The sequence below is a fragment of the Zootoca vivipara genome, chromosome 13, assembly GCF_965207765.1.
Source record: "Zootoca vivipara chromosome 13, rZooViv2.hap1.1, whole genome shotgun sequence".
In the NCBI taxonomy this organism is placed as follows: domain Eukaryota; kingdom Metazoa; phylum Chordata; class Lepidosauria; order Squamata; family Lacertidae; genus Zootoca; species Zootoca vivipara.
Genome location: NC_142596.1, coordinates 30,655,094 through 30,668,659, shown reverse-complemented (window position 1 = coordinate 30,668,659; position 13,566 = coordinate 30,655,094). Strand labels below are relative to the sequence as shown.

The 13,566-nt window shown below is 45.6% G+C and overlaps 1 protein-coding gene across 1 annotated transcript in view; it reads right to left on the bottom strand.

The window, feature by feature from the left end:
- Positions 1 to 12,027, bottom strand: part of LOC118092887 (uncharacterized) — a 35,347-nt gene extending 23,320 nt beyond the window's left edge. Inside the window, exons 1-8 of the mRNA XM_035131544.3 lie at positions 11,934 to 12,027; positions 10,706 to 10,842; positions 9,168 to 9,291; positions 8,280 to 8,373; positions 7,297 to 7,447; positions 2,596 to 2,758; positions 1,765 to 1,890; positions 1,227 to 1,289 (exon numbers count right to left, since the gene is read on the bottom strand). Of these exons, the coding sequence (XP_034987435.3) occupies positions 1,227 to 1,289; positions 1,765 to 1,890; positions 2,596 to 2,758; positions 7,297 to 7,447; positions 8,280 to 8,373; positions 9,168 to 9,291; positions 10,706 to 10,790 (806 nt within the window). The 5' untranslated portion in view covers positions 10,791 to 10,842; positions 11,934 to 12,027. The remainder of the gene's footprint in view (positions 1 to 1,226; positions 1,290 to 1,764; positions 1,891 to 2,595; positions 2,759 to 7,296; positions 7,448 to 8,279; positions 8,374 to 9,167; positions 9,292 to 10,705; positions 10,843 to 11,933) is intronic.
- Between the last annotated feature and the right edge of the window lie 1,539 nt (positions 12,028 to 13,566).

Here is a 13,566-nt window from a genome sequence, read left to right as displayed (position 1 = left end):
CTGTCCCCAGTCTGCTGCCCTTCAGAAGTTTTGGACAGCTCCCACCAGCCCCTATCCAGCCCAGCAGCTCTCCAGAATTTCAGACTGGGCCCTTTCCTATCCCTACCTGGAGATGCTAGAGTTTGAACCTGGAATATTCTGCACGCAAGGCAGATGTTCTACCAAGATTCAGTTAAAGGGACAGCTGCAAACTCTTAGTATCAGCTAGCGTAGCAAGACAACCCAACATGAGCTGCTGCGAGGCCACTGACTTTGGAAAGATTTCTGGGCACGGCAACTTTCCAGAATTCCTTTTCCGTACAGCAGGAAAATTCAGCGATAATGGGGACTGGTTGTACACCAGACATCCATTCACACACACACACACACACACACCACGTGCAAAATCAGCTCATGGCTAGTGCCTGGGATGTGTCTGCAGCTAACACATTTATTTAAATTTATCCTAAGGGGTGTTGAGAGGGCTTGAGCTGGCTCTCCCACTATTTTTCTGCAGGAGAAGGGGATCTCTGCCACAGGAGACCCTTTCCGAATGTGGGACTAACCATCGCACCCCAACCTACATTTTTTGCACCAGAAAGTGTCTACACCTAGACAGACCACTGGGATGAAGATCTTACATTCTGAACAATTCTATTCAGTAATGACAAGAGTAACTTTATGCAGTGAAATGACCTATAGTACACTGTTTCAAAGTTCCTGGAGGGTAGAATCGCTTAAAATAAGGATAGGCGAAAGTGATGATTAATTTAAAAGCAAGGGGAAAAAAGGGAACAGGTTTCCCCAAAAGGGTTTCATGTCTGTTCTTCATTAACCTTTGCTACTATTCCATTTGGTGTTAAGAAAGTGAATGAAAAAGACAAACTGGGGGAGTTCACATGAGGCATCACATACTTCAATGCCCTCAATTAATGAGACTCCAGGGAGTGAGGAAAGAGCAGATAATTACCACCACCACCAAAAATTGTAGAGATCAAAGCAAAGCCAAGGTCAAGCGTGGCAAGGCTTTTATTCTGTTCCCCACCCCTCCCTGATTTCTTCTAATATCTACTCCTTTTCCCCCAACCTGGATGGCCTCCAGTTGTTTGGGACAGCAACTCCCTTCAGCCTTGACCATTGCCTGTGCTGGCTCGAGCTGATGGGAATTGCAGGGCCCCAGGTTGGGGGATGGCTGATTTAGAGCTTTTTTGCAGCAGCCAGACACTTAGCACTCTTGATTGCCTTACCTGGACATTAGACAAGGCACAGCCTGGCTCAGCGACACCAAGTGACCAACGTTTTGCGAAAAGCTGACCAAGAAAGGAAGACAGGAACACCAAGCTCCATTACTCAGTTTTTGCCAGCATTTCTGTAAAATGGGTATTTTCCTTTAAAAAAGTTTGGTTCTTTGCTTTGCCCAAGAGTAGAGCCCCAGCCCCTCCCAACAGGTCTCTGTCCTCTGCAGAGTTTTCCCTCCGTTGAGTTCAAACTAATACAGTGAAGCATCTAAGAAATAAAAGTAACAATTAAAATACAATTTAAAAAAACAGCATGAATAATAAATGCAATGGATGTGCGGTCTCCCATCTTCAACCACTTGAATGAAGCTCGCAGAACAGTTTGTGAATCTCCCCCCTAAAGAAACCCAAGGGAGCAGCGTCACCTATCCCTTTACTCCATTTCCACCTCTTCAGCAAACTATCTTCAATGTATGTTAAGGCAAGAGTTGCAATAGCAGTGAGATACAAGCAAGGGTCACCAGGCAAATCTGCCTGGGTTACTTACGGAGTGAGGTTCTTGTGGAGTGCGATTTCCCTGGCTGCTCCCATAAGCATGATGACCTCTGTTTTGGGTCTCTCTTTCTCAGCAAGATTTAGAAAGGTTGTTACGAGTTCAGAAACAGAAGCATAACTAGAAAAATAAAACGAAAAAGCTTCTGAGTCGCAGATGGAGCAGGTTTTTGCAACATTTGTCACTTGATCGTGGAGGTGGGGGGGGGAACTATTACCACTGGAAATCTTAAATTGACCAATCAACACACTTTACGGGCAAATGTAGGCAAATCTGCCTGTAGACTAGGCCTAGGCAATGTATCTATACATCATCCAGGAATGGCCCAAGGTGACCCAGTGGGTTTCATGACTGAATGCAGATTTGAACCCTGATCTCCCAGGTCCCAGTCTGAAACTCTAACCATTACGCCACACTGGCTTCCTAGAGTACTTCTGCTATGGGGCAGCTACATAAATTAAGTAGGTAAACAAATAGGTCAAAATGTCGCTTAGAGAAGGATTTGAAATATTTTCCTTGAAGCTTGAATTTGTTTTATTCTGGAATGTTTTAATGGATGCTTTAATGTGCTGTAAACCACTTTGAGATTCTTTTTCTTTGAAATATAAAGCAGCATAGAAATGAAATGAATGATAATAAATTTCATTGCTTAAAAAAAAAGGCACCTAGACAATCCGTTGTGCCACCCATAACCTAGGTTTAGGCTGCCATTAGGTGATTAACTTGCATATCTAAGTTTCTAACACTGCTGTAGGGCAACAGCCTTAATATCCACAACAGACACGAAGGTTTGTAAACATGCATTAACAGTGTTTCCTACATTACCTGTGCACAATATACAGAGGGGAGGAGCTGCATTTTTCACACTGCCCAGGACCCAAATTCCGATGGCAAAGGCATTCGCGGAAGTCTGGAGCAATTCTATTTCCAGACAGATACTTGTTATATTCCACAGAAACATCATGCACGAATTTCTGCAGGAGTACCCCTACAGCAGAGAATTGGGGTGGGGATGGCAGAAAACAAAAATGCTTATTTCTTCCCAATACATGCTGTGTCACTCAGAAAGAGGCTGATCTCCCACACCGTTCTCCTGTGAAGCTTCCGGCAATGCTATATTGATAGGGCCCACCCGACTGTTGCAATTGCAATTTGTTTTAAACCATTTTAAACTCTTGCGACCTGCCCTGGGCATCTTTTGGGAGGAGGGGCAATCAAATGCAATTAACATTAAGTAAAAATTAGATTAAAATAATACAGGGTTGGTTTACCAGTAGTCCTCCGAGGCATTGCTGCACTCCTGGGGATAGTGGGAACTTGGGAGTCCAGCAAAATCTGGGGGGGCCACAGATGAGCCACCCCGAGTTATAGATCACAAATTAAGGAACCTGCTGCTACCACCCACTAGGAGTCTCAAAGAGTCTCACACAACAATTACCAAAATGTGGGGCACAAGAAATAAAATATTTTTTGAACTCCTATTTGCTTCCACATTCACCCATAGAGTATGCCCACTGTGTCTCTGAATGTTCTGGCCTATTGTGAACCCCGAAACAAAGAAGTACTGTATATACTCAAGTGTAAGACAACTTTTTCAGCACATTTTTTTGTGCTGAAAAAGCCCCCCTCAGCTTATACTCGAGTGAGGCGGGCAGGCTGCGGTGGAGGGACAAGCGGCGAGAAAGGAACCCTTTCTCACCGCTTGTCCCGCTGCCACCGCTCGCCTCTCACAAGGACAGGCACAGGACCCCGGGTTCGGAGAAGCGCTGCGTAGCTCATGCCTATGCACATTGATGGCCTGAGTGCAAGGTCCAGACCCTCTTAGAGTAAATGCAGTCACACTTAACAGAACAAAACAAAAACCACAGCCTCCATGGCCAAAAAAAGGACTACCAATCTCACTGTTGCTTGTGCGACCTGGATTTCTTCTTTTGGTAGAATCCTGATTAGGCTTGGCATTGACATAACTATGTACAGGCCAAGGCTGTTGACAACATCGGTGTCTTCTATGCCATGCAATAAGCGTGACATGAGAGTGAAAACACTGAGGTTACAAAGTCAGTCTTGAACGCAGAGACTGACAGGCTCCATTCTTCTGGGTCTCAGAAAATCTGCTGTCTGGTTTCAAAGAGCCCTTGATGTGTTCCACCAAGAGCCATTGCAGGTGGTGCCCTGCACACACCAGGGCAACGTCCGCTTGAGGTTAGAGGGCTCTTGATCTCATGCCGCCTCCAACATCTTTCACCACCATGTTATTTAGTTTTGACAAGCCTGTAAACTTGATGAACCAAGTTAGAGAAGCCTACAGCTCTGCATTCCAGCCAGTTTATGCTGTGATGGGCCTCTGCCAGAGAACAGGATCCTGGGAATACTTGTCCCCGACACTGTGCCTTCCCATCCAACATGGCATCGACTGTCACCATCACCACCCCACATTGAAGTTTTGCAGATTTCCTCCCACTGCTGTGAACTGAAATAGCAACAGGAGCCACTGAAAGGGGTGCATGTAAAATCTGGTTCATGCGACAACCATGGTGCAGGAAATAATGAAGCCTAACAGGCCAGGTTTATGGGGGAAATGATGACATTGTCTGACCTTTTGGAATAGATACTGGTAAAATCCTGCCTCAGCGTCTGTTTCCTCTCAGCTGACTAATGGCAGTCTGAGTTCCTAAGTACTTGATGGACTGGGAAGGCTAGAGGGGGCTCAATTTAAAAATCCCTGAGACTGGAAGGTGTTGATGATGGCCTGCTTAGCCCAGAGATGCCTGCTGACAAGACGACCTGGCCAAGGTAGGGATACTCATGTATTCTTTGAAGGCACAAGGAGACCACCACTGAGACAATGAGTTTTGAGAATTCCCCAAGGGGAGGGGAGGGGAACACCAGGACAAAGGGAAACAGTGGATACTGCTAATGCTTATTCTGATAACAGAAGTGGACAAATGTCTTGCATGGTTCTGTTATCAGAACATGGAGAGGTTTCAGTTAAGTCGACGGAACCTGGGAAATCTCCAAGACAAAGGGTTTCCCCTGCCGAAACTGGGTCTCCATTCTAAACCTGATATACTTCAGGTCCACTGTGGTTTGGCACACACCACTTCTTCAACACTGCAAAGATGACAGAAGAACCCCCTAGTTTCTCTCCCCCTCGGGAATGAACTCAGTTGCATGGATGTCAAGGAGATGGCAGGTCACTGTTTTAAGGGAGACTTTTGATGAGGAAGATGGCTGGAACGTATCTCTGCGTATTGAGGAAAATTATATGGCGTTTATTGTCCTCAATACAGAGAGATTCTTTGCCTTCAAAGGATACATGAGTGCCTCGACTCTTGCTTCTTTTGAACTGAAGGCACAGCTGTTTTCTTGCCTTTGGTTTTCCTCAATACATCTTTCGGCAACTCTTCGTCAAAGAGGTGTATGCCATTTAAAGGCGTCCCAAAAAGCCAAGTCCAATGAAGAATGCAAAACCCAGAGATCTGTGTGCCACAACTGCATGAGCAATGGCCCTGGACAAACACTGAATGGCATCCCAAGTTGCATCCACAATGAAGGCAGTTGCCTTGTATTGCCAGCGGAGAGAACTTTTAAGGGTTTCCAATTCTTCACCAGCCTATCATGCAGCCAAACAAAGGAAGTCCGAGCCATAATGGAGGCAGCCAGGGCAGCTTGAAGGACCATTGCCTTTGATTTGTGGGCCTTACACAAAGCTTTGTCAGACAAGCCGTGAAGTCGGTCTTGAAGGATCATCTTTCCATCCCGATGAACAATGGCACCTGGGAGAAGCACCCGTTGGGAGTATTTACCAGGGGCACCTTCAACATCTCCATGAATGCCGGTGGGAAAGGATATACAGGGGGGGGGGAGTATTTGATCCCGCTAAAATTTGCCTGTTTGCCCTCTGACGAAGAAATGACCAGTCCATAATTTTAATTGTAGGTTTATTGTAGCAACAACAGAAAAAACCCCAGAAACCCAGAAGACAAAAGTCAGAGGTTGTAAACTCTCTGCCACACTTGTGTTTCTCTTCCACTGTGGAGGTGCAACCCATTTCCTTAAATTCAGGAAGTAGAGGAATTTCTCTGATGGTGAGCTTCCCAAAGCCAGCTCTCTTAGGCTGCTGCGGAGGCAGTGGAACTGGATCCTGAAGATCTAAGGTGGAACGTACTCTGTCCAAAAGAGGTTCATAGTCATTGGGATTGAGAAGCTTAGAGGTCTGAAGGACTTTGGTCCAAATGTCCTCCCTCTGCTCCCTTCTCCAAATTGCCTGCAGGCTTACAACCATTCCTCTTGTCTTTTCCCAGAATTATGGCGATGTCTGGTGTCCCTTTGCTCAGCAACCTTCCCGAATGCCTTGTCAGCTGCCTTCCTCTTAGACCTTTTGTGGTTTCTGGGTGAGGATACTGAAGACGGCTCAGAAGAAGAGCGCCACCTGCTTGACCTCGCACCATTTGCTGACCTATGGCGCTTGCGACCCACTGTAGCCTTCGCCTGCTTGATCACTCCCATCGCTGGATGCTTAATGCTTTGGTAGAGATCCAGAGCGATGCCTGGGGCCAGAACCAAGGTAGAGGCTGCCGTGGAAGAGGGAACCCCATGAGCAGCAGATGCATTAGAGGCTTGGGAGGACCAAGAAGCAGAAGTGCTGGGAAATGCATTATATCCATCCTCCCTGCCCGTAATGCGGGATGTGCTTGCCCCCTGGTGACCATGGTGGGTGGCAGTGCTGGCCTCATACCCAGAGGATGGTGTTCGGAAGTAATAAGTACAAAAAAGCCGAGCAAGTTCCAGCACTGTGTTGTTCCGTAAGGGCCCTTGTTCGACAGAAGCTGTGAAGTGGAAGAAGACACTTGGAAATAGAGCACAGCAACCAGAAAAGGATCCACGATAGATGGCGATGCTATTCAGAGAGCTGAGAGAGGCACACAGGGAAGGAACCGAGGAGGAGCCTCTTCAACCAGCAGCAGTCTACAAATCTAGTATGACCCTGCCTGTCCCAGGCAGTGGGTGGACATAAGCCATTATCTGGACGTCTCCATCCCACAGGGCAGAGAAGTTCCTCAGCTATTCAAAATCTGGCAATCCCTGCTCTATATAATGGTATATGGCCCCACGAGCAAATCATTGTTTATTCATCTTCATATTTTCGGAATTGAGACATTTCTCTTTGGTAAGTCAAGCTTGGGGGAACTACAGCTCCAAACAACATTGGCAACCAAGGCCAATGGCAAGAGATGTTGGGAGTTGTTGTTCAGCAACATTCACAGAGCCAAAGGCTCTCCACACCGGCATTAAGTAACGGAGTAAATATAACACATCTTTACAACTCACTTTTTAACTGTGGAGGGCAAATGTTGCGATGTTGGCCTTTTAGAACTGGTCACTGCCCAGGTGGAGAACACCTGGGAATCTTACCTACACTTTCTTGTGGTCCTTGCGAGGAAGATGGGGTAGAAATGTAATCAACAAACTGCCCATATTCTTAACACAACAAATTCCTGGTGGCACTGATGTGCCTCCACTCACCCCCATGCTGGACATCGGCATCGATTTCTGAGAGCTCCAAGTTGAACTCAGAGAGATTGCCAGTGAGAGCAGAATGCCACTGATCCTTCCAGAATTTGCTTTTGTTGTGTGCATTGCAATGGCAAAACGAAGGCGTCACCCAATCTTTACACTGGAGGAAGGAAAAGGAGAAAGGAAGGTTGGACTTTATCAAATCCACAATATCTGTAAGTTCCTTGCAGCCTGCAAATGGTTCCCGCTCTGAGGGCCCCTACCATTTCCTCAGCATATTAAGGAATCACATAAGCGGAGACAGGAAACTGCAGAGAATGGAACAGTATTCGATCAAGTTTCCTTGGGAGAATAATCTAAGTGCTACCCTGCTGGGAAAAAAGCAAAAGCCAGCATCTACTTCCAGAAGCAGCCATATAGATGCCCCTGGATACTGACATCCAGAACAGAAGGAAATTGCTCTTGTCTCTTGTGTTTGTCTCTAGCTTTTAATACTCAGCAACTCTTTAGAACAGGGGCCGAGAGCATGTGGCTTTCCAATGTTGTGGGACTTCAACAACCATCAACCCAGTCCACATGACCAATGGCCAAAGCTGTAGTCCAGCAACATCCAAAGGGCCAAATGTTAGCCCTGCTTTAGATGGAGACATCAGAAGGCTCTTCCCTCCCCCCCAAACCTAATTGTGACACAGGGGCGTTTTCAGGGTGTGAGAGGCAAGTCACAGCAGGATGGAGGAATTAACCACTATCATTATGTAACACATACACACTGAAACTGTCCACCTGCACTGCAATTAGGCTTGAAAATAACTTATATCAGCTGGAATAGAGGGCTACTTTCAAGCCAAGTTTCAGCAGCAAGGGGGCAGGATCCTGTGGGCACCAGGAAGGAGTCTGCAGGTACATCGGAACCTGTGGTGTAACCCAACCACTCTAGGGAGACAAAGGTCTCTGCAGAAATAGGAGTCCTGCATCCCAAAAGCCCTCCTTACCTCTGCAGCAACCTTGTCACAAATGTAGCAGTAGCACTCGCTGCATGTTTCTGCGTTTCTCCCAAGGGGGCAAGATGTTTCACATTCCACTTGCCTAAAAGCAGACAAGAAACAGCTCCAAGTTATGATAGCAGATCATAAAAGGGTTTCAATGCACTGCACTTTCAACTTCTGTTATGTCCCTCATTCTAAAATGTCCCTATGAGACGGATGGGGAATCTTTTTTCAGGCCAAAGCCTGCATTTCCTCATGGACAAGCTTCTGGGGGCTGCAAGCCATTGGTGGCTGCGCCATAGGCAAAAGTGACTCTTTGCAATAGATTCTGGCCCCACAAAAGTAAAACAAAAACAAAAACACTCTCACTCACCCACTTCCAGTTAAGCAAGATCTTGAACCAGGCAAAAGCACTCAAGGAGAGCATGGAGTGGAGATGGACTAAGAAAGGCCCATGGGACCATTCTTAGTTGAACTCTGCTCCATGGGCCAGAGATATATGGAGGACTACATCTGGCCCCTTTGCTACAGGAGCTATTTGAAGGAGAGACATAATGAATGTTTGGGAGTCAAGAACCCTCAGTCTTCTGAACCAAATGCAGGGACCTTTGACCCTCCAGATGTTGCTAGACTACAACTCCCATCACCCCAGACGACTGGTCATACTTTTTTAGGCCGGCGGGATCTGTTGTCCAGCCACTTTTCAAGCACCAAAAGTTCCCCATCCCCCCCTTCTCAGCTGCAAATATTGCTACTAGATCTGTACCAGTGCAACATTAGCAACTAGATCTGCACCGATGCAACTGTGCTTAAGCAGAATGTGTGTGGTTTTTCCCCAGTGGAAGGTGTGTTTGTGGAATTCCCTTTTGTTCTCCTCTGTGGCATGATACATACTCAAAGGGGTAGGTCGGGCAGTCGTATCTCGCATGGGGCATCACTTTTGCTCTCTTGCAGAAAGTAACTATCACCTCCTCATCCACAGCTTCTTCTGTATTCTCCCCTTTCAAGGGAATCTCTTCTGTAAAAGGAAAAAATACTGAATACCATTTCACTGCAATTTTAGAACGGCATTGCCCAGACCACAGGCTTTAAAAGAAAAAGGAGAGCGTGTTGAGAGTTAGGGCAAATTCATAAACCACATTTCGGGGAATCCCGAAAATCAGTGCCAGCGTGGTTAATGGCGGCGATCAAGCAGCTGCAGCGCGAGCAGCAGTGTGCTACGTTCTGGCGGGTGAGTTATTTTCGGGATTCCCCCCACAAAAATCAAGCAGCCAATGCCAAAAATCGCTCACCCGCCAGAACCAAGCACGAGCCTGAGTTTTTAAGCGGCGAATGGCCACTTAATTGTTTTTTGGGGGGTGGGGGGGAGATGCCGAAAATTGCTTACCCGAGCCCGAGATTGTAAGCGGCGTGAGCGGTTGTGTGCTGCATTCTGGCGGGTGAGTGATTTTCGGCATCCCCCCCAAATAATCCTCCCCAAAAGCTCAATCCCCCTATTTTCTAAATTTTGAGGCCCCCAAAATAGGGGGCATCTTATAGACAGAAAAATACGGTACTTCCTTTCGTCTTCCAGATTGTTGCCTTATCCCTTATTGTTTCGTCGGGTTGCTTGAATTTATTCATTTTTGTACATCAACAAAGAATGTCAGGACTAAATTTCAGTAAGAATCACTTTATATTTAAAAGACATCTTCCTTTGCAGCTCTGTTTAGCTTTTCACCAGTGGCCCCAATAGTAAAATGCAGTAGCAAAACTTTATTAACAAAGATCAAGTGACAAATATCAAATATGTAATCACTCTTAGACCTGCTATGATTGTTAGCTCTTATTGTCTGTGTTCTTCTGAGGATCTGATTTTGTACTTTAAATATATTTTGTACTTTCTTTAGCGGTTGGTAATAAATATTTGATTATTTGACAGTTATTTTTTTGCAACAGCTAAGAACTAGATGGTGCCCAAAATATTTCAGAAAACAACACAGGCTTGTAGTTAGTTAGTTAGTTACCTACTTGCTTGGGGGATATAAGAATCCTTTACAGGTACAATACACTACTCTACACTGACCCTACCTTATTAGTGTTTTATACAGCTTTGCAAATAAGACCACAAATGCTCCTGGTGTGTTCTGTTTCCTTTTCAAGTTCTTGATGGTGCAAGAAAAGTAACAAAAAGACAAAAATCACAAATTCTTTCCAAATAGTCCAAATCTTCCTGGCCTGCCACAAGCACCTAGATAGGGAGCTTTTAGAGGACAGTTTGTTTGTTTTTTAAATGAACACTCACTTTCTTATTCTGCTTCCTTTTATCCCATGCACTGTACTCTATAGCAATACAAAGAACAAGGAGCCCACCCACAGTTCAAACGGACAAAATGAGAAAGTTTCCAGAGACTCTACTGAGAAAATTATATCTATCTATATAAAGCAGTTACCTGCATCCTCAACCAACAAAATACAACTCTCAGCTTCATCGTCATCAATCAAGATAACACTCCCCTCTTCTTCAGTGGACTCCATGACTCTTGAAGGGTAACTCCCAAAGCGTGCAATTTGTCAAGGCTGGAAAAAGCTAGAAAGAGGGAATGGGGGGGGGGAGAGGGCATTTGTCATTGATGCCTGTACGATGAAAACCTGCCCATTTTTAACCAGCTTCAATCATCATGTGCGCTAACTCAGCAGTAGCACATCTGATTTGCATGCAGAAAGTTCCATGTTCAGTCCTTTGCAACACCAGGAAGGGTTGGGGGGACGGGACTCCTGCCTAAAACCCTGGAGAGCCATGGCTAGTCAGTGTAGACAATATTGAGCTAGATGGACAAATGGTCCAGCTCAGTACAGTACAAGGCAGTGCACTTCCTGTGTTCCTAACATGCATGGGGGGAAATGGAAACTCAGAGAAGACATGACTTCACCTACACTTTTTTTTAATAATCTTTTTTATTGAGTTTTACATTGCACATTTAAATTCTAACATTAAGCATCATCATCATCATTTTTATTGTATTTTATGAATTATTATTTTAATATTTTGCTGGAAGCTACCCAGAGTGGCTGGGCTGGGGAAACCCAGCCAGATGGGCGGGGTATAAATAATAAATGTTATTAATTATTATTATTATTAACTGTTGTTATTATTATTATTATTATTATTATTATATATTTAAGATTTCCTTAAGATTCCCCTCCACCCTTACATGGTTACCATTTTCATCTTTTTCAACTGCTTCACATATTTTCTCTACTTTTCTTAAATAATCCATTTTTAGTTTTTAGTACATTTAGCCCATTTTTAGTACGTTGCTGACTTCACCAACAATTGAAGTGACCCCAAACTTTACACTGGAAACTTTACACACACACCCCACTTTGCCATGATACAATTGCCCCCCAATCCGTCACCCCAGCCGTTTGTTTTCGCGCCTCAATCGCCACCCGGCTAAAGCCCCCACCTTGTCATGCCCCCAACCCTCTTTCCCCTCACGTAAACTGGGTGAGTTTCCAGCTCCCTCCCATTACTGTAGCTTATTCCTTCCAACTGTTGCCCCCCAGCCCCCGCCACTCTTTCTGCACATCCCAAACCCACCGCCGGGCTAGAACTGCAAGACAAAACAAGCCACAAACACACAGCAACAAGCCCCGCTCTCCTCCGCTCTCGCCCACCTGCAGCCGCCTCCGCCCGCTTCGATTCCCGCGCCCAGAGTTTCAATTGGCATCACTTCCGACCCGCCCAGCGACAACCTCCGTCTCCAGGATTTAAGCCGGGGAAAGACACACAGAGATAAGAATTGTAGAGTGTCACATCTCGCCACCTGGAGAGGGTGCTTCCGGGTGTGTTTTAGGAATCCCTGGATGCGGCGGGGCAAAGGGCCGGAGATTGGCAGAAGGCGGAGCTGCCTTTGGAAATCGATGCGGGCGTTCAATTTTTTAGCTCAGCAGGGTTGGGCGGCAGAGGAGGGCACTCGTAAGCAAAAGGGGGGGGGGGAAGGCTGCAGCCAAAAGAGGATTTCATGCCTTTCTTTCTAAATGCACACAGATCGGGAGCTTGGAGAGGAGGGGAGGTAGTTTTTTTAGTTAAGTTTGTTGGGGCCCATAAAGAATTCTGGCCAGTGGTGGCGTTCATTTTTAACTGAAGATGCAAGGCTATGCATGTCTACTCAGAAGAAAGCTTCTTTGTATTCAGTCACAGTGGGGCTTACTCCCAGGTAAATCCTTCTGAGTGGACATGTATAGGATGTCCACATGTATAGGACATGTATAGGATGTTCCCACCTTTCTAATGGGAAGAGCTGTTCGACAATAGAACAGACTGTTATGGAAATCACCGGGGGGGACATATTTATTATAAATATTATGCATAAATGTATCCTTTCGACTTGACAGCTCAGGGAAGTTACTTAGTTTTAAAAATCATATAAAATCAACTCCAGTTTTCCCCATTCCGACACTATTTTGCCCTTGAAAAGGTACTCCAGGAAGTGCCCAGAGGCACTTTGCTGAGCTGATTGTTGGCCCAGCCTAATCCCATAATCAGACCCACCCAGGTGACAGCCGATGCAAAGCCAGGGCCTTATTGTTCTTTCTCTGTGAATACTCAAGAAGTTCCTCCCGGTACTGATCACACATTTACTTTTGCCCTGAACCATTACCCTTATGTTAATCTTGTTTACCAGTATGTTAATATTGTTTGTACTTCCCCTTTTCTGACGTTTAGCTACTATGGAACAGTGATGTAGGAATGATGCTTTTGAAATGCATTATGGGATTCAGGTGGGAAGTTTAAAAAGTTCTTGTGACCCTGTTCTCAGTGTTCAGTCTTGGCTTGAACCTGCTGCGCAGTAATAAACTTTGCTGGTTTGCTCCTTCCTTTATCTCCGCAGTGAACCGCAGACCCTTGCCTGACGAGCTAGGTGGCTGAGTAGCCTCACACCTAGATTTTTTCCGTAACAAGACTCTCTTGGAAGATTGTATACTCTCCTTTGGAGGTTTTTTAAGAGAGGCTGGCTGACCGTTTGTCAGGGATTCCTGGACTGTGATTGTTGCATTGCAGGGGGCTGGGCTAGATGACCCTTGGGGGTCCCTTTCAACTCAGTGATTCTGTGATTGTCCTCTAATTGCAGATGGGAGAAAAGCAGCCTTTAGATTAGATATGTCATGTGAATAAAAAACTGAGCTGTAAAAACCAACTGGTGTGCACTGATTCGCATAAACACTTGTACCTGTAGAGACAGTGTAATGATAGCGCCTGTAATTTTTGACACTCCCTTAATGTTAAGGATTTGTATATTTGAGGGCT